The sequence below is a fragment of the Motacilla alba genome, chromosome 8, assembly GCF_015832195.1.
Source record: "Motacilla alba alba isolate MOTALB_02 chromosome 8, Motacilla_alba_V1.0_pri, whole genome shotgun sequence".
In the NCBI taxonomy this organism is placed as follows: domain Eukaryota; kingdom Metazoa; phylum Chordata; class Aves; order Passeriformes; family Motacillidae; genus Motacilla; species Motacilla alba.
In genome coordinates, this window is record NC_052023.1 from 13236471 (window position 1) to 13255591 (window position 19121).

The 19121-nt window shown below is 36.5% G+C and overlaps 1 protein-coding gene across 34 annotated transcripts in view; it reads left to right on the plus strand.

The window, feature by feature from the left end:
* ADGRL2 (adhesion G protein-coupled receptor L2) overlaps positions 1–19121 on the plus strand; it is a 388299-nt gene that overhangs the window by 360438 nt on the left and 8740 nt on the right. For 17 of the 34 annotated variants that reach the window (XM_038143904.1, XM_038143888.1, XM_038143890.1 and 14 more), the window contains 9 exons: positions 281–490; positions 1438–1658; positions 2932–2998; positions 10882–10973; positions 11825–11869; positions 12157–12183; positions 12851–13019; positions 16679–16807; positions 17224–17320. In XM_038143904.1, coding sequence (XP_037999832.1) covers positions 281–490; positions 1438–1658; positions 2932–2998; positions 10882–10973; positions 11825–11869; positions 12157–12183; positions 12851–13019; positions 16679–16807; positions 17224–17320 — 1057 coding nt within the window. The remainder of the gene's footprint in view (positions 1–280; positions 491–1437; positions 1659–2931; positions 2999–10881; positions 10974–11824; positions 11870–12156; positions 12184–12850; positions 13020–16678; positions 16808–17223; positions 17321–19121) is intronic. The other 17 variants (XM_038143908.1, XM_038143906.1, XM_038143921.1 and 14 more) reach the window with 3 other exon arrangements.

Sequence of the window (19121 nt, forward strand, 5' to 3'; positions counted from 1 at the left end):
TCTGCTCGTATTTCCAACCAGTCTGCAGTAAGCCATAGAAAAAGTAAAAATGCTATCTAATCTGGATTAAATAGTCACATTTTTCTCTCAGACCTGCTCCTCTTCTGCTTACCCTGATCTTGCTCTTTTGGGAAGCTGACCTGAGACTGAGAAATTACTGAGTACGTTTTGCCCATCTCATGTGATGAACAAGTAAATTTTCTGGATACCTGTGAAAATAGGTTTTTGTTTATACTCATAAAGAGTCATATTAATTTTCTCCATTCTTGGTTATTTCTAGTACAAAGATGGAGTGCACGAATTGCTCCTCACTGTCATCACCTGGGTGGGAATTGTCATCTCTCTTGTTTGCCTGGCCATCTGCATCTTCACATTCTGTTTTTTCCGTGGCCTGCAAAGTGATCGTAACACTATTCACAAGAACCTTTGTATCAACCTATTCATTGCTGAGTTCATTTTCCTAATAGGCATCGATAAGACAGAGTACAAGGTAAGTTTTCTCTCTGTGTACTGATCTTGTTCTCTGAAATGACTGTTTGAAATGGATTTGAATTAAAACATGACAACACTGACAAGTTTTTAGCTCTCCAACACAGCAAGGCTAAAATAAAGGCTCAGATAGATAAATTTACATCCATCCAAAATACGCTTTTTATTTTCAGTTGAGAAACACTGACTATTAACAAAGCAGGTGGTTATACTTTTGAAAGAGGAGATGAAATTGAATGTTGACTATTAGGAACATAAATATGTTTTATATATATGTATGTTCAAATGTCTTAACAGGAATTGACTACATTTTTATATATATTAGTACAAAGCCTTTTCTATATGTATACACATTTTTTACACTTCACATTCAAGCAGGTATTTTGGTAGTATTGGTAAAATTAATTCTGACATGATTTATTGGGTCGAAACTAATAATCTAGCATAGTTTCATCCTGAATTTGGGCAATGGGGAAAGAATTCAGACTGATTTCTGTTACAACAGTAGAAATTTCCATATTACAGCAGGCAAAAATCGTGGGGCAGACACTTCATAATTTTAAACATGTAGTATCACATTATGCATAGAGAACCAACTGTTCATGTCCAGGATTATCTAAGCTGTAAGTCCTAAAACTATATCAGTTTCAAAATTAAAAAGTTGCTTATAAAATTAAGAAGTCCACTCTGAAATTGATGACTGGGAGATGAGAGTGCAATTTCCTTATTTTCATTCACACTGTTCAGCTAATTCATTTTCTATAGCTACTGAGCACATATTAGTGATTTCAAATGCTCAGAGAATATTTTGAGGTAGGAAAGATGCTCCTGAATTTGTGAAGTGTTTCTAATAAAACTATCTGCAGTTCTATTGCTCACTGTTCAGTTGGAGAGGTAACGGCGTAAAGGTTTTGTGGTTTACATTTCCATCTCTCTCTTTCTTTGCAGATTGCATGTCCGGTTTTTGCAGGTCTCTTACACTTTTTCTTCCTGGCAGCCTTTGCCTGGATGTGTCTAGAAGGAGTGCAGCTTTATCTAATGTTAGTAGAAGTATTTGAAAGTGAATATTCTAGAAAGAAGTACTATTATGTTGCTGGCTACCTCTTCCCTGCTACAGTAGTTGGTGTCTCAGCAGCTATTGACTATAAGAGCTACGGAACAGAGAAAGCGTAAGTAATTGCAAGTGACCTGAGTGTTTTTCAAGTGAATAATTTTTTAAAGCCTATTAGCTGTCAGAGGGTCCCTGACAGACTAAAATACCATCTGAAAGCTTTATTGGTAAGAGAATGGCAATGCTGTGCACAAATTACAATCAAGTCTTTTGTAATTCTCTGGGTTCAGGGGATTTGTACTCTAGAGAGACCAATTCTAAATTATGGTCTTTCTTTTAACACCAAAGATTGACCTGAAACAAATTGAAAAAGTAAATAACTTTTTGTACTCAGATGTATATTAAGCAAAATTTCTCAACTTAAAGTATCTGACAAGCCTAACCACCCAGTTTTAAGCTAATGCTTCATTAGATCTCTTTGTTCAGCTGTCCCTCTAGCTAGCTCTCATCCCGAAGTATGACAGTACAATATTCCAACCTATGTGTTTTATTTTGATAATATTTTATCAGGCAAGTAGAGTGGGATTAAAATTAGCCACTGCCTTTTATTTACAAAAATACAGATGTATATAGGAAGTGACAGAAGGTAGACAGGAAACATTTCTGAGGATTTGAGTTGCTGGAGGCATGACTTTGCCTTTCAGTAGTGTTTATTTTGTCGTTTGATGAAATTAGTTACAGAAGGGGAAGATATTGTTGACTACAAGAAAGCTGCTTGATGTTGCTACTGATGAAAGACAAATAAGAGAATTCAGCTGGGATCTGGGCTGTATGAAAAATGAATTGCTAAGTGAAGTTGGCCCTAATAGGTTTATACGTCATTTAGTCTGGTATCTTATGTATTCTTTCTCTACAGTTCAACTCCCAGATGGGGCATTTTATTTATACCATATTATTATTCAGCAAAACATGGCATCTGAGCATTTTCTGTCTCATATTCCTCAGGCGTGAGCACTTAACATATGATATAAAGTTAAAAGCTGACTTTGAAGATCACATGGGAAGCCTGCAGAAATTATTTACTGATGTTAGTTTCATTAGTCCATGATAGCACCTGTCACCAAACCTTTTGACTGAAAGGAGAGCTTGCTTTGGTTTTGTTTCTCCTTATGTTAGTTATTCCTAATGATGTAGTTTCAGGTTCAGTCATGTTATACAGAGTGCATTAGAAGAGGTTCAGGTTAGGTGTTGTCCATGGAATAAGTGGTACTGGACAATCTCCATTGTTTACTGGCAAAGTGTTACCTTAAGAAGTATTTTTGCACTTTTCATTTATTGGACTGAGGTGCTAATGCAGCTTTTCACTTTTCATTCTCTTTCTTCCATAATAGTTGCTGGCTACACGTAGATAACTACTTTATCTGGAGTTTCATTGGACCTGTTACTTTTATTATTCTGGTAAGAAGTTTGGGTTTTTTTCCTTTCTTTTTAGGTTGCCTCACAGCAGATTAAAAAGATTTAGAATTTCATTCAATGCCATCCTTATTCACAAGACATTCCATAAAACTGCTTAGAAACAATTTGTAATGTGACTAATGGTTATATAAATGTGTAGAAATCTTTATAGAGTACTGACCAAATGATTAATTGTCAAAGCTGCAGTGGCACTTCAGCATGGCCATTTTTTCCTAATGGCTTGAATTCTGAAGGTCGTATTGACATGTGTAGTCATATGAAAGATCAATGAAGTACTAAACACAGGGGTTTTTTAAAAGGAACCATTATTATTGCTTTCAATTGAGTCACTACTGTACACATTCTAGAATTTAACTGCTAATTATCCAACATAATTATCTCAAAAGGGTATTCTAATGCATTGGATAATTAAATAAATTTTTTGTTCCATTACACTTACACAGTATTTGTCTGTGTATTTGCATATGCACATTTTTCCATGACTACTTCTGTGTGTATTTGTGTTACACATAGTGCCTGTCAGCAGAGAAGTTCCTCTGTTGTAGTATAAATAATGGGCTGTTACGTAACCAGTAGAAAGCACATTCATTGCTGAAGTCACTGTGTGCCTGCACCCATCTGTGCACCCACGGCTGGGTGCCCCAGTGTCCCTGAGCACAGAATGCTGCACTCAGACATCAATTACCAATTCTCTGAGCACTCTCAGGTAAAAAGCCTGTAGTCATGTGTCAACCCAGGGAGAGAACTTCTCCCATTTATTTCAGACTAACAATGCCAACACTACACAGTGGAGGAATTTGTGAGCACAGTGAATGCATGATGTGCATTTTGGCTCACCTTGGTTTTCTCTGCTGGCTCTGGATCTTTAAAGCCTGGCTTTACTTGGGAAATACTGTAGAAGGCTGGCTGGGGACATAGCCTATGTATGTAGAGGCCTTTTCTCATAATTGCTGATAGTTTGGAGAAATGAATTAATTTGTGTTCATGCTTTTGAAATCTTAAATTCTTCATGAAAGTTGCATGTCTTCATGCCCTTTCACAGCAGTAGAGTTGTGAAATGTGAGCAGAATTTGAGTTCCCTTGAATTTCCAAATCCAGGAATTATATTTTTCCATATTCAGAAATTTTACTTTTTCAGTATGAAGCACATGCATCGGGCATAATTTTGAAATTATTTTGACTTTTATAGATCTGTGTGCCAGACATAATATTTCAGCATTTTTTGTACTTACAGTACAAACTGATACTTTGATTATGGAAATTTCTACTAAAAAATGTGCCTGGCAAATGTTTTGGTTTGCATTTACTCTGTTTATATCAAAAACTATTTGAATCCTTGAGCGATCACTTAAGAAAAGATAGTTGTGCAATGTAGAGGTTGTTAGAGTTCATTGGCATATTTTCAAAGACATGGGCGTAGATGCCAAAATTTATGTGTGTATGACTTAAATTAGAAAACCTAAAGTGTTTATAAGATTTAAGTGTGGACCATAATAATTGTACAGAGTTTATTCTAAATACATTCAAATTAAATCATATCTCAGAATGATGGGAATTATTTTTTTTAAAATTAAATCTACAATTACAATTGAAAGTCTTAGAAAGATAGACCTAATATGTTCAATATGATGGAGAATATTTTTCAACATGAAGTTGTTTCTTGCAGTTGTGATTATTCTGGAAATTGTTCTGAGTTTCATGCTACAATAGTTAAGTCACATCCAGTCTGGTTGTGTGGTGATAATTTTGCTTTTTGTTTGTGGCTCCTTCCTTATTTCGTTGTTACTGGGGGTATTTTGCTAAGTCACCTATATTTCTCTGCCTTCCTCTAAAATAACATTTTACATGGGAAGCCTTGGGCTTTGCTGACGGCTTTTTCACTTCCTCATAACCAGGTCAGAGTGAGAATAGAGGTGAAGGACATTTAATCATATTGACCATGTACAGACATAGTTCACTATTATTTACTGGCCATGACATTATTATCCTCCAGCAAATCATTTAGACTGAGACGCAAAAGGCTTTTGGGAGCAGTATTCCCAACTTGAAAAATATGAAACAGCAGGTAGCAATCACGGCACAGTTCCTAGGAGTAATTCTTCTCTAGCAATTGCTTTGCCCTCTAATCGTCCCAGCTGAGAAAGCAAGAGAAACCAGAGGAAGAAGTGTGAGAAGTGTAGTGGCTGAAAAATAATATGTCATGTCCACTGTAACCAAAGAGCTGTATTTGTAGTGCAGCTTACTTAGTGTCAGTAGCATGTGAGAATGTTGTTTTGGTAAGCTTTTTAACATGTTGCTCAAATCACTTCTGTGTTTCTCAGTATAATAGTTCTGCACATAAACTCTTTTTTGACAGTTTTGTCCTCTCTTCTAATTTACAGTTTTTTCTCTGAATTTATAAGCATTTGTACTTGTGTCTGTGCACATTTTTACACAAAATGAGAATGGGAAGTATGAGGGGGAAGCATGAAGCTCCTCAGTACATCTTCTGAGGAACTTTTAACTTCACTATTTCTATAGCCTGTCATGCCTTTGGGCACCAGGGTTATTATATCTATGAGAAAAGAGCATGTAAGTAATGAGTGGTGGGTAACCATTAGTATGCCTGAAATGGTTTAATGAAAGCTTGGATCATGATACGTCAGGAGCTGTTCTTATCATTTGGACAGCTCCATCTGCATCTTTAATAATTAATTCAGTTCAGTAAGAGTTCAGTGTGCACACTCATTTAGAAGCCTTCGGAGAGCACCTCTCTCGCTGCCAGTCCCAGGGAGAAATAGGCTTCTGCATGGCTAAGAGCAAAGATCTGGAGATACAAGAGCAGTTTTAGAGCTGCATTTGCCAGGTAACAAAAGCTCCGGGGAGTTCAAAAAGGGTCAGAACATGTGCAGTTCAGCTAGGTTACTTCAGAGTGGTGTTTCTGTTCTTCTGTCTTATCGTATCCATGTCAGCACTGCAGGCTGTGTGGAATGAATTTTAAGCTGCTAAGCTCAAGGCGGACGTGATTCCATTGAGCAGGTTCATGGCTATAAAACAAACAGTGCACTTCTGTAATCTGTGGTCAGGAAAGCCTGAGCGCTTTGACTGCTGTGTAGATCTGTATTCATTCATCTCCAAGGAACGAGTGGCGTTGGTTTAATTTAGCCAGAACTGTTGCAGTTTGCTTCTCCCAGCTTGCAGGCAGAGCCCATGTATTAGTCTACCAAGGGTTGTCTAAGCAAAAGTTGCTAAGATTCCCCATTTCACTTACACAGAATGTGTTAAATGTTCTCACCCAGGCTGAAGTATTGCTTACCTGAGTCAGTGGATGGACAGATGTACACATAACTTAGCTCCACAAGTGAAAATGGACTATATTTGTAAACTTATTTTTTACAAATAATATGTTTATCTTTCTATAGCAGACACCTGATAAATGGTGTTTATCTCTTAGTCACAGAGGAAATTTATCATAGTTTTTGCAAATCTAACTTTATTTTGCTACTAATTCATTGTACCTGCAGCTAATTCCAGTTGATTAGTCTTCTGTGCAGGTTAGTACACCAACATTTTTAAAAAGTTAATTTAAGTTAGACACACTTCTTGTCCCAAAATTGCATAGGTTTCAGGGGCTAGAAAGACAAATTTTCCACATATACCTTCTTTCACATCCAGTTCCTTCTGATTTCCAAATGAGGAATGGCCATATGTGTGTTGCCTGTGGAAGAACCATGATCTTCCAGGGTGCTGCTTTTGATTATTACCATAAAAATTCTTCATGTTTTATATTTCAAAATAGTAAGTTGTTATTTTTTAATATATATCAATTGTCTTTCACTTTGTTCTATCCAATTACACTTGTATTAAAAGATGACAAGGAACTAGTATATTAGAAGATACTATAATTTTTTTTTTACTTTACCCAAAATTCTAAAATCAGGGTATAGATCAAGCTAGTTCTCTATCCAGTATTCCACCTCTTCAGTAGACCATAAGTTTTAGAAACTAGATCAGAATCAACTATAAACATAAATTAAATACTATAAATTCAAATTTTTGCTTACTATTACCAGCTAATGTTTTAAAAGATCTCATATTGTAGCTCCACCTTCTGTAGCTTTGTCTTCTGTCACTCTTTGGTATCACAGCAGAATCTTCAAATCCAAACCTGATGCCTCACCAGACCTTTAATTTCGTATTTTTATCTTTGAAAAGAATTTTGGTCTGATTTGCAGACATGCAACATGAAAAAGATTTTACAGACCTAATCAAGGGTATAATTTTAGGACTGTTTGAGATGTATACATTGTGTATCTGTGTGTTTGAACAATATATTTTTTCTTAGCATTAAAAAAGAGGGGTACTGTTCAGCTGCAGATTTTGGCTCATCTGGGATGGATGCAGCCCTACTGTCAGGATGAGGCCCAGCCAGTCACTGACCATTTATGTTACCTGAAGTGATGAGAATGCCACCATTGTCAGAGGCCCATTTATTCTCATAGAAGATTGCTCTCAAAAGTCTCTCTTGCTATTCATGTGGGCCTTTGTATGACCTCAAGAGTACTGCATGCTTGTGGTGAACATTTTCTAAAAGAAAGGTATCCTGCTCAGACCATCTGTCAAGCTTGGAAAACATCTACAAATTCATTTGCTTAGATCAGTAACAGTTGAGTCCTCTCAGAAGCAATTCAGGTTGAAAGGAGCTCCAGGAGATCTGTGGTCAAGCCTTCTTCTCAAAATAGCCTCAGCTCTGGGCCAGACCACGTTGCTCAGAGCTGGAAAAGTTTTGCTTGTAGAAATTAATATGAAAGTCCCAACTGTATTTTCTTCTCCCCTGCTACATATTTCTCACCAAGAAAATTAATTCAGCTATTCCTTATAAAGGCAATTATTTTTCAGCAAGTTCCCTTCCCTCACTGCTTAATGTCTTTCATGAGAAAAAAGAAAAAAAAAAAGGCAAGATGCCCAATAACTTGTGAGTTCCTCCAAAATAATAAATTTCTAGATGAAAAACAATTAGGGAGAAAAAGCAAATCTATGGAAAGGTTTGGTTGCAGTATCTATAAGCAAGCAAAATAGGATTTTTTTATAATGATATAATGTGTAACAGAGATGCCAGCATGTTTGAGCAAGTGGCAAACCATGGTCTTTTGACTGCTGAAACTGAAAACTATGCAACATTTCACAGTGATGGAGAAACAAGTATCATATGCTCAGTTGTCATAGTTACTTTGTCTTCAAAGTACAGTATTTTTCCTTTTTTCTTGAAAGGACTTTTTCAGCTGCTGTGATATGGCATTATTATTTCTGTGGGCTGGTTTTGTGGGTCTGTACATAAATTACAATTAAAATGTCACTTGAGAAACTGCTTTGTGCAGTTGTTCCCTGGTGCAGTAAGGACATATACCCAGACAGAGCTGAGTACCTACATAAAAGCTGTTTAATGCAATGGAGCTTGGCTCAAGCTCTGGGGTAAGGCCCATGTCACCAAAGGAGCCTCAGTGTGTGAATGCAAGTTTTTATTTGTCGTGTGGCAAACCAGCACTTGAGTTGTACAGAGAATCAGAGCATAAAACGCTCTTGTTTCATAAGGCAGTCATTTATGGGCTAAGCCATATCTATGAGTTTTTGATCCAAGAATGATGATGTCAGTACAATACAGGATACTCCAGGGTAGCTACTTAGACAAGGATTAGCTTCCAGCTGTGCTGTAAATATTATTCTGAACTGGATTGTGCACCCCCGGATGCATAGGTTGCAGACAAAGTTGATGTACGTGTCAGGATTGACACAGGGCATGTGTCTTAGCTCTTAATCTGTTTGTTTTCACAAAAAGCAAATTGAGGTTGCATTTTTCAGGCAGGCTGAAGAAGTTCATGTTATGTCAGTTACCAAACTGTGCAAGAAACTTTTTCAAATAGAGAAAAATGAAGTCTGTGAGTAAAGACGTGGAACTGAGGGTCAGGTCTGTTGCAGAGCCCTTGTCCTGTCTGGTGCAAAGGCCAGGGAGAGAAGCAACTTGTTTTCTCATCCAATGAAGTTACACCATACAGTGAAAACCTAGCTAAGAGGAAGAGATCATAATGATACAACAAAATGGTTTTTCTCATGTGGTTAGTAATTTCCTGTAAGAATCATAAAAGATAATCACCAAGATCAGGAATTATTGACACTTCTATTACATTTTGCAGCAATGGAAATATGCATAACATACACCATGTACATACATCAGCGTAAAGGTTAAGTATTTTCAGCCAGTTCTTGAAACACAAACAGAAATCCATCATAAAAGCTTATTTTGTTACTTGTATCACAAACACTTGTTTCTATTAATCTCACCATGCAATTGTAAAAATGTTGTACTTTGCATGATAAGATCAAAAGTTGCCACTTTTCTGGTGTTGAGATCTGCATTATAGTTCATGCTGTGCATCCTGATTTTAAGACAGCAGCAGGAGCCATAACATGATTGCCCATAGAAGTAGGAATTATTTCTGTAATACGTGTTCTCATTTACTGACTGATCAGAGCCTTCAAAATATTCATCTTTTCAAAATTAAGACCAGCTCTTTATTGGGATTTTGGTGACATTTCTGACCATTGAGGCACAGCTGCAGGAACACATCTAGCATGAACTGGTACCCCCAGTGTTACAAAAAGAATGAAGATTGTGAAGCTGTCTTAAACCAAAGGCTTCCCAAATTGAGAGACTGGGTATAATCATGCTCCATCAGTAACCAGTTGCATATATGGAATATTGTAAAGATGGGGTTCTCTGTCTAATGTATGTGCTATAAGGATGTCCAAGCATATTCTTCTGTCTTCTCTTAGCTTTCGGTCCAGCCACATTGTGTGCACCATTGTAGAAGTAGACAAGGATGTGTGTCTTCTTGCTGAAAGGACACGGCTCTCACTGGTTTCAAAGATACAATTTTGTTCAACTTTTCTGTGTGATATAGGACAGCACAAACTAATTACTGAAATTAATTGGATACCATTTTTTAGCCCATGTTCTGCAGGCATCCTTGTATTTGGCTCGCCTGTGCTTTTCACAGGCTTTGAAATCGATAGGAGAAAGGCACCCAGTAACTTTGATATCTGTGATTCTGTTTCACAATAAGAGAATGATAAAAAATTTCCTTCAGTATCTTCCCTGGTGTTACCTGTATGAATGACACAACAAGAATAAGATGCCACAGTCCTTCAAGTGCACACACAGTCTCTCTTCGACAGAATCCAGACTACAAAGGGAAAGAGTGCAGCAGGAGGGTGCCCCACCAGCATATGTCTATGGCACTGTTAAGTTTGATGCATTTGCTACATCTTTGTGTTTCTTTTTCTTCTTTTCCTCTCTTTTTCTTTTTTTTCCAGTTACATTTAAGGTCTTTTCAAGACCCCAGTAGGATTGTGAGAACAAAAAGGAATAAAAAAAAAATAAAGGAGAAACCAGCAAAGGTGAAAAACATTTCAAAATCAGGATGAGGTGATAAAAAGACAACTAGTGTAGTCCAGTAAAGCAGTGACCATTGTCCTCAGAGAGTCATATGGGGAACAGGGCCAGGGGTGACAGGTAAAGGTGACCAGGTGATGAGCCAAACATGCTGGAGGACAGAGCTAAACTGACAATGGCAAGTGCTGGACATGAGTTAAACACGGTGGTTCATGATGATGTGGTGCATTTTGGAAATTAGGTGAAACAAGGACTTCTAATATTTTTATCCTCTCATTCTTATTTGCAATCACGGTTTGCAGACCATCTGATACAGTTACCGATTTTCACTGCTTACTTGGAAATAAACTACAGGGTTTTTGTTTAGCCTGTAACATCATCATTATTCAACCTATTACTTGAAGTAGTTTAATTTCATTCTTATCTGTTTTGACAGCTGAATCTTATCTTCCTGGTGATCACATTGTGCAAAATGGTGAAGCACTCAAACACTTTGAAACCAGACTCTAGCAGGTTGGAAAACATTAAGTAAGTGCTTTGTGTTCAAGTATGAGAACTATGATTATTTTCTGATTGCTGAACTGATTGAAAGCTACTCTCCATTAGGAGCACATGCCATTGTCTCCCAGCAACTGCAGATGTCAATTAGAAGCAAACAGAGCCAATCCTGCTTTCGTCACATTGTTGCTGTAATGTCACAAACGCCGGTCAAAATTAGATAATTTCAGCCTGGAACTAGTGCCAAGAAACTGTTTCACGGAAATGCCACAGCATTGTAGTAATTTCATTTGCATTTAAAATGCAGTTCAAAAATGATGTTCCTGTTTGCATGGCTGATATGATTATATTAAGTTTGTTTTGTTAAATGACTTTTTGATTTAGGGATTCTGAGCAGTTTCTACTCGTAATCCTGTTCTCCCAAGAGAATTAACTCTATTATTGTTGTTGTTAACTTGAAGATTATCTGCTGTTTTCATGCTAATTTAACAAATGTTTTTATGTTCTACTGTAGTGTCCCTTTTGCAGAGTAATATAAGTTTTTTGATAACTAACAAGACTTTGGCAGCTTTCACTTCTTTAGATAGCTTTTTACTGTATTCTGTTTAGCCTTACGTAGTATTCAAGGTTTTTGTTACCAGCACTGAAGGGATGGTGCCACTTTCTAACACTGAGGGTTGGATGTGAAAGGGTCTTACAGATCTGCTTTGAACGTTGGAAATGACAAAGGGAGACTTTCAGTAAGGATAACATTGTGAACTAGATGTTCTAGATAGGTCAGTATCAGCTTCATTGCATGTTGCATGATGAGAGAGAGAGCTAATCTTTAGCATCTCTCTCTTTTCTTCCTTTTCCTCTTTCTGTCTTCTCATCCACACCAGTAATTACCGTGTTTGTGATGGCTACTATAATACGGACTTACCTGGGTAAGATAGAACCCTACATTAACAAACTTCTAGCATGATTTTTAACTTTACAAACTCGGTCATATTGTGGATTTCCCTTAATTTTAATTAACTATTTTTGAGATACCTGATTTGCTAAAGACTTTTAAACTATTACATGCCTTTATACTTTTAAATTGCTTGCCTCTGCATTTTGAATTTCCTAATTTTGACTAATTTTTATAGACAATTAAAAATGCTCTTATTAATTTCTGTTTAAATTCTGTCTAATAATTTTGTTTCTCTTTTCTGCTTATAATGCTTTCTAGCTATGAAGATAATAAGCCATTTATCAAGTAAGATCATTAGTTAGATGTGGAATTCACTGACTAAATTCCCTTTCCCTTTCATTCTGTGCTGTTTGCTACAATTCCTTTTCCTTAACCTATTCATGATGGAATCTTTTTTAGATTGTTCTGTAAAGCAATATCCATATTTTTGTCGCATTTCAGCAGGGTTTCTTCATGCGGAAGTTACATCCTCTAGCTTCAGTTTAGCTGAGTTTATCGAAGCATTAATGATTTGAGCTCTAGGCTTTTAATCTGCTGTTTAACCTTTGTGCATTTGTGTTACATTATTTGGTGTCATATGGCAGCACCACTGTTTAAAATCTATGGTGTGATTAGTGGCTAAGCCAGATTTATCAATCTCTTCTCTAAAAGCAGATAAAGCAGTGGAGTAGCTGAGGCTTGTGCTATACTTCTGCATTTCAAAATAGTTTTGACATCCTATGCTGTTGTTGAGAAAGACAAAGGTTATATCTATTCTTGCTGTTTTCATTGGAGTCTAAGAGTACTGAATGGAATTGTTCTTTCTTTAATAGACAAAAGGTTAAACCCAAGGAATTTTTACATTTGAATGTGAAACTAGTAAAAGTCAACTGCAGGAACTGAAATGTTAATATTGGATTTGGCAAAGTACATTCTTGTAAGTAATGTTACTAAAATTAATTTTCTTTTACAGATCCTGGGTCCTGGGTGCATTTGCTCTCCTGTGTCTCCTTGGCCTAACATGGTCATTTGGTCTGCTGTTTATAAATGAGGGGACCGTTGTGATGACATATCTCTTCACAGTATTTAATGCTTTCCAAGGAATGTTTATTTTCATCTTTCATTGTGCCCTTCAAAAGAAAGTAAGTTACCAAAACCACAGATGAATGTTCCCTAACTCCTTAGAAATGCCACACATAATTCTTAAGAAAATAGAGATGAAATTAACAATTGGAAGAACTGGAGTATTTTGAAGTAGTTTGGGGAGGGGACTGGAATGCAAGTGCAGTTCTTGCTGTATGTGCTAGTGGGAGTCATGTTACTGCTCTGTGACCCAAACAGGTTTAACACGGATGCAGCATTTCCAGCCTGGGCTTGAAAAGTTTGAAGGTTTGGTGAAGAAAATGTAAAAGTTTAACGCTGGTAGTGTGGTACATATTAGCCTGGACTTACAGCCAAAAATCTTTTATGTCCACATGAAACAAGTCCTGCCTTTGCTGCAGTGCTGCAAACAAAGGATCAGTTATGATATCAGCCCATATCAGCCTGAAAATGCTCTCCTTTTCTTAGATCAAGGCAGAGCACCTTTCCTGAGATCCCATTAAGCTTCCACATAAAGCTATGGGTGATAGGCAGGGACTGTACCATGTGCTTTGTGCTCATTCATTACAAAATTAAGTGGGATGTAAAAATTAGTTTTATTATGAACTTTGACACACCTTAGAAAAAAGTAGTCATTAATGCTAGACAGCTGCTAACAGGAATAGTTTTCGGAAGATGGAAAAGCTGCCAGCATTAATGCTTTTTTTCTAAGTGTTTGTTTCCCCCAGAAATCCCAATAGCTTTGTGCTCTTCACTGGAGCCTCCCTCACGAGTGGGATGAGCTAAATTGGTTCTGCTCCCTTTCACTGGATGAAAGCAGAAGGGTCCAGAAGGAGCTGGAAGGAGAGAGAGACAAGGAGACACAAGAGAGAAAGCTTGAAAGGGAGAGAGGAGCAAGCAGGACAGAAGAGAAGTGAAGGGCACAGCTCTGTGGGACCCTTTTTTGGGTTCCCTGCATCCCTTCTCTTCCCCAGAGGGTGGAGATTGCTTCCAAGAATGCCTTAGAGGTGTTTTAATGAAGACTGCATAAAAAAAGCTGAAATCCTTTGTTAGAAGGCAGGACAAATGAAAGTAATGAGAGCTGAGAGGAGGGGTGAACATCAAAAAATCCCACCCAAACAAACTTAACATGAAATGCAATATATCCTACATTTGGAAATATCCAATTTGCAATATTTAGATTATAAATATTTTTACCAGTTTTAGGCTGGAGACCTAGCAATTATTAACTCCCATTATAATTAGCTCACCAGAGACATAATTAACTGATATTTACGAGATGCTTTGAGACCATTGGATAAAGTGTTGTTTAAATACAAAAATCCTATGCTCATGTTCTCAACTGTACCAACTCTAACATTACCAGCATCTCTAAATTTGGTTTAGACAATGACATTCAGAGGTGTTGTAGGAAAAGATCTGGTAGACAGAGTTTTACCTGGATGAACATGACACTCCACTCCTTTGGAGAACAAAAGCACACTTAGCAGATTGAGCCTAAGAGAAGAAGATAGGGAAGAAAATGCAAACATTCCCGAAATGCAAATAATTGCTAGGTTAGGGTTTCATATAATGTTTCCCTTTTTACTATTTGTATTGGACTTGAAAATAAGAAACAGATTCCTTTTTTATTTCTTTTTACAGCTGTGCATTGTTTTTATATAAAGTGGAGTCAGCAAAAAGCAATATTAAAATACCAGTCAAGTGTGAAAAAACATAACCTAGAGCAATAAGATTTATACCTGAAAGAATGTTAAAGCTGCCATTTAAGATTTTTAAGTGTCACTGCCTTTGACTGGATATTGTCCTGTGCTCTGTCTGCATAGCTAATGTAGTCTTTTTATTCTGTTATCACTACTTGGTCACTAAATTGAACAGAGAAATAGAATTGTGGAAGTGAAAACTATTATGTTTCCAGTTCTGACGAGATGATAGTGCTGTTGCTTCCATCAGTTTCCACCAAGCTATAATTTAGAAATAATGACAGTGGAATGCACAGTCCTGACAGATAATGTACATTCAGTGCAATACAGGCATTAGGCAAAACCAGCCCTGGAGGGTGGAATTTGGGTAAAAATACAGTTTTGATTGCTATTGTCTCTACTGTGTAGTGGCTTAGAGCATTTAATATCCATTAGTGTTCAGGAGTGTTCTTTCTTAGGTGTTATACCATCTAGTGATGATGTATATAGACCTGTGTTTTCCAGGGTTAAAAATTATAATTCAAAGTTGTTTCATTTCTGTTTTCATTTTTTACATGTCTTTTATGCTGATGTAGATAGGGGTTTACTTAGAATATGTACCACATACTTTTATAAAAAGCTGAATTATTGTGCCTAGCTTGAAGTTTTGGTACAAATTATTCAACTTTTCTTCATCCTTAATATTTATAGAAACAGCACAGTATGTGTTCTGTGAGTAAAACTCCTGTAGAAAGCAGCACATTACATATGTAAATCCACACTGTTAATTTCTTGCATTTTTTCCTCTCCCCTTTTTGCATACACATAACTTTCTTTCTTATGTATTTATAGGTCAGGCAGAATTTCCAGATTAGCTTCAATCCTTCTCTTTTCACAGAAAGTCAGGAGTCTCATTGATGTAGAAGAGACATTTAAGTTCCCATGTAATCTGATGGAAGATGTATGAGTTTAGACTTACAGATCTGTACAAATTCTATCCACTGTGTCCTTTCACTGGTGCAGTCTTGCTGCCAAGATATGCACACACTCATCTGTTATCCGAAAATAATAGTCAGTGAAGCAGTCATGGAATATAAGAGAATTAACTACTCTGTAAAGTGATCCTAATTAATTTTATGGCAATTGTTATCACTCATAACAAAACTAAAGTTTCCAGTAGGTCACTGGAAACAGAAGGTGAATAAATGTGGCCCAAGTACTGAAGTCATTAATTAGTTTTGCTGCTCTGTTAGGGAAAAAAAATCATAAACATGGGTATATTCAAATTTCTAGATTCAACAAAGACAGAAATTAGAATTTTATGTTTTGGTCCTAAAAGTGAAAGGTGCTTCATTCCCAACCTTTATGGTTCAAAAATACTCTGGAACATTGGCAAGTGGCTCCACCACCATAGCTGTGGAGCTGTGCCTGGAGTGGGGCAGTGGTATTTGTGAGTTCTGTTCAGTGCCAGGGCACGTGTGGCCATCTGAAGTAGCAGCTGGATGAGTTACACAGAGTAAAAAAATTCCTTTACAGGCATTGGAAATTTTGCACTCCTTATTGGAAATCATTGCATAAGGGGTAGTACTGAGCAGTGCTCAAGCCCTTCTTGCCTGCTAGGATGGGAAGATAAGCTTGCTGTGCTTTCTGCACCAAAAGCTCTTATAAAAACCACTATTTTCAGCCAGCATTCAATTCAGGTAAACTTAAGTATATTAATCTACAATATGAAAATTGAATAAAAACAATTCTATAACTAAGTCAGTGATGATTATTCAGGGACATCTCTAAGAAGTGTGTGTATACCTTGGAAATAATTAGTTCAAAACTGCTGGGTAGCTGCTAATACAGCCACTGAGTAGAAAGAAATATGTGGGTTTGCTAACAGCCAGCAATTCAACAGACAAGAATTATCTATTTTCTTGAAAATTGAGTAGTTTCAATGCAAAGTTCATGTGTTTTTGCCAGCAGCTATTTAAAACTATTTTGTGTACTAAGCAATTTTTTTTCCCCCATAGGTACGTAAGGAATATGGGAAATGCTTCCGACATTCCTACTGCTGTGGAGGACTCCCAACTGAGAGTCCCCACAGTTCAGTGAAGGCATCAACTACCAGAACTAGTGCTCGCTATTCCTCTGGCACTCAGGTAACAAAAATTTTGACAGCATCTTTTAATTACCTTATTTATGAAAAGCCTACTGAGATGTCTTCCAATCAGAAAGACTAATTGTCTTTTCATTATTGTAATTTAGGTGGTAAATACATACTTCTGCATTGTAGAATTATTTCTTTTTAAACAGTTATTTTGGTCTAATACAAATATGTTATTTTTTTCTTGTAATTAGGGACTGATTTATAGGAAGGTTTGTACCATCATGTTTCATTGAAATAAAGTTTAATAAATCAGAGTTTTGGTAAAAAAATAAGGAATTTTTGTGATGCGTGAGAAAAAGGTTTACTTTAGGCTAAAATAAGCACAAATATTCTACATAACAACACATGAGTAGGAAAAAATCTTTTTGTAATCTACTATGGTTTTGTCTCACTGCTTTGTGCTAACAGAGTCGGATAAGGAGGATGTGGAATGACACTGTGAGAAAACAATCGGAATCATCTTTTATCTCAGGTGACATCAACAGCACTTCAACACTTAATCAAGGTCAGTCACTGGGAACATTTCAGTTTTAGAATCCACAAATTATTACAGATTTTATATCACTTAACACAGAAGAATTGAAAATAATGTTTAAAAAAATCTGGAACAAGTGTTCTCTAAAAGCAGATTTTTAAAGTTATCCACCAGCACTTTTGAAAACCATGTTCCCTTAACTGGCCCCTGCTACAGAAGTTGAATGCTTCAATTCATGGGAATGTATTTAAATTAGTTTCATCAATAATTTAGCTTAAAAGCAAGATCGTAATTTTAAATCTTTCCTAACCTTTATAGGTTAAATCTGAAATAGAAATATGAGTGCAGTAACATTTTAATGCATATTTGACTGATTTTTAGGTGCAGAAATTTTCCCAGTGAAATCTAATTGATATCATTTCTATGCAAAAGATGTCTGTAAAGCATTTATCTTTTCTATTTCAAAGAGCATCATATCTGTAACATGGGATAGAATCCAGATTTTCAGGCATGGAGAAGTCAAAACTCAAAACTTCTCATCTCAGATAGACTTTATAATCTGTAACCTCATTCTCATGTCCAGACAGAAAACAAGGGTATTAACCAAGACAGCTTGTCCCTCCCTTTCTCCCCTCCCCACTGTGTTTTGGAGGCAGTTTGAGCTAGCAGTGGAGGGAGGACTGCTCTGTGCAAGCCAGGTTTGAATCCTGTTCTGCTACCCAGTCCTTAAGTGAAGAGCATGTAGCCCTGGTCACACTGCAACCCGTTCCTGCTCAACTCAGAAAGCTTCAAACAGGAAATCCAAATTCAGGATTTGATAGCAGGAACATGTATTTACATTCATTTTGAAAGTAAAAACCGTGGTGTTTGCAAAGCAAAAGGTATCAGAAAATGTGATTCTACTTTTGCTATTGGGTACACAGAAAGTGGGTAAGACTTGTGTGTCTCACTGCTCCTCCCACCCCCTTATGAATCCTGCATATTCTTCTTGCAAAAATCAAAATTAAGTAACTTCTCCTATGTAGAAAATGTATATTTTTCATGTCTCCTTCAGTGTCTTACTAAAATTCAAAAAATACAAGCGCATAAAATTCGGTAATTACTCCAATTTGCTGTCTCTGACTCCTGAGGTTTGCCCTAACTGTGCTGTGCTGTGCTGTTAGTTAATTCAGTGTTGAACAGAGGTCTCAGCAGCTTCTCCCTGTTTCAAGTTCCAGACTCAAGTCACTGGAGATGTTCTGCCATGATTAAAAAAATTGGTATCAACTCGGTTCAGTTATAATATTGTCCCTATCTCAATGATACATACGTATAAGGGTAGTTTAATGGCAAGTGTCATTTTTCTTTTAAAATAAAAATCAGGCTTTTAATTAAGCTTTTTTTTTTTTGTGGCAAAGAAATTTGGATTGAAAAAACTGATAACTATAAATTACATGTAATTATTCTAAGATTAAATATAGTATGCAAAATTTAAAAACAACAAGCAAAATATATTTCAGTTATTATTTCTAGTAAGAATTACTTTACAATGGGAAAAAACTATGATAATTTTTTTTAGTTGATCACTAATACAAACTTTCAAAAAAGATTAACATAGTCAGACCATAATTCTCTGAGTGTTGGAAATTTCTACTCATTTGTGCTGCTAAGTAGCCCTGGGAGTAAAAAAGCATTAATGTTTGGAATATATATCATTACTTGCCAAATAAAAATATTTATACTATACAAATAGAGCTGTCTGTCTAATTGTCCTTGGGTCTGTAATACACTGATCCTGATGTACCACTTTGCATAGTAATAAAAAAGAAACTTGAATTTAATCTTATTGAAC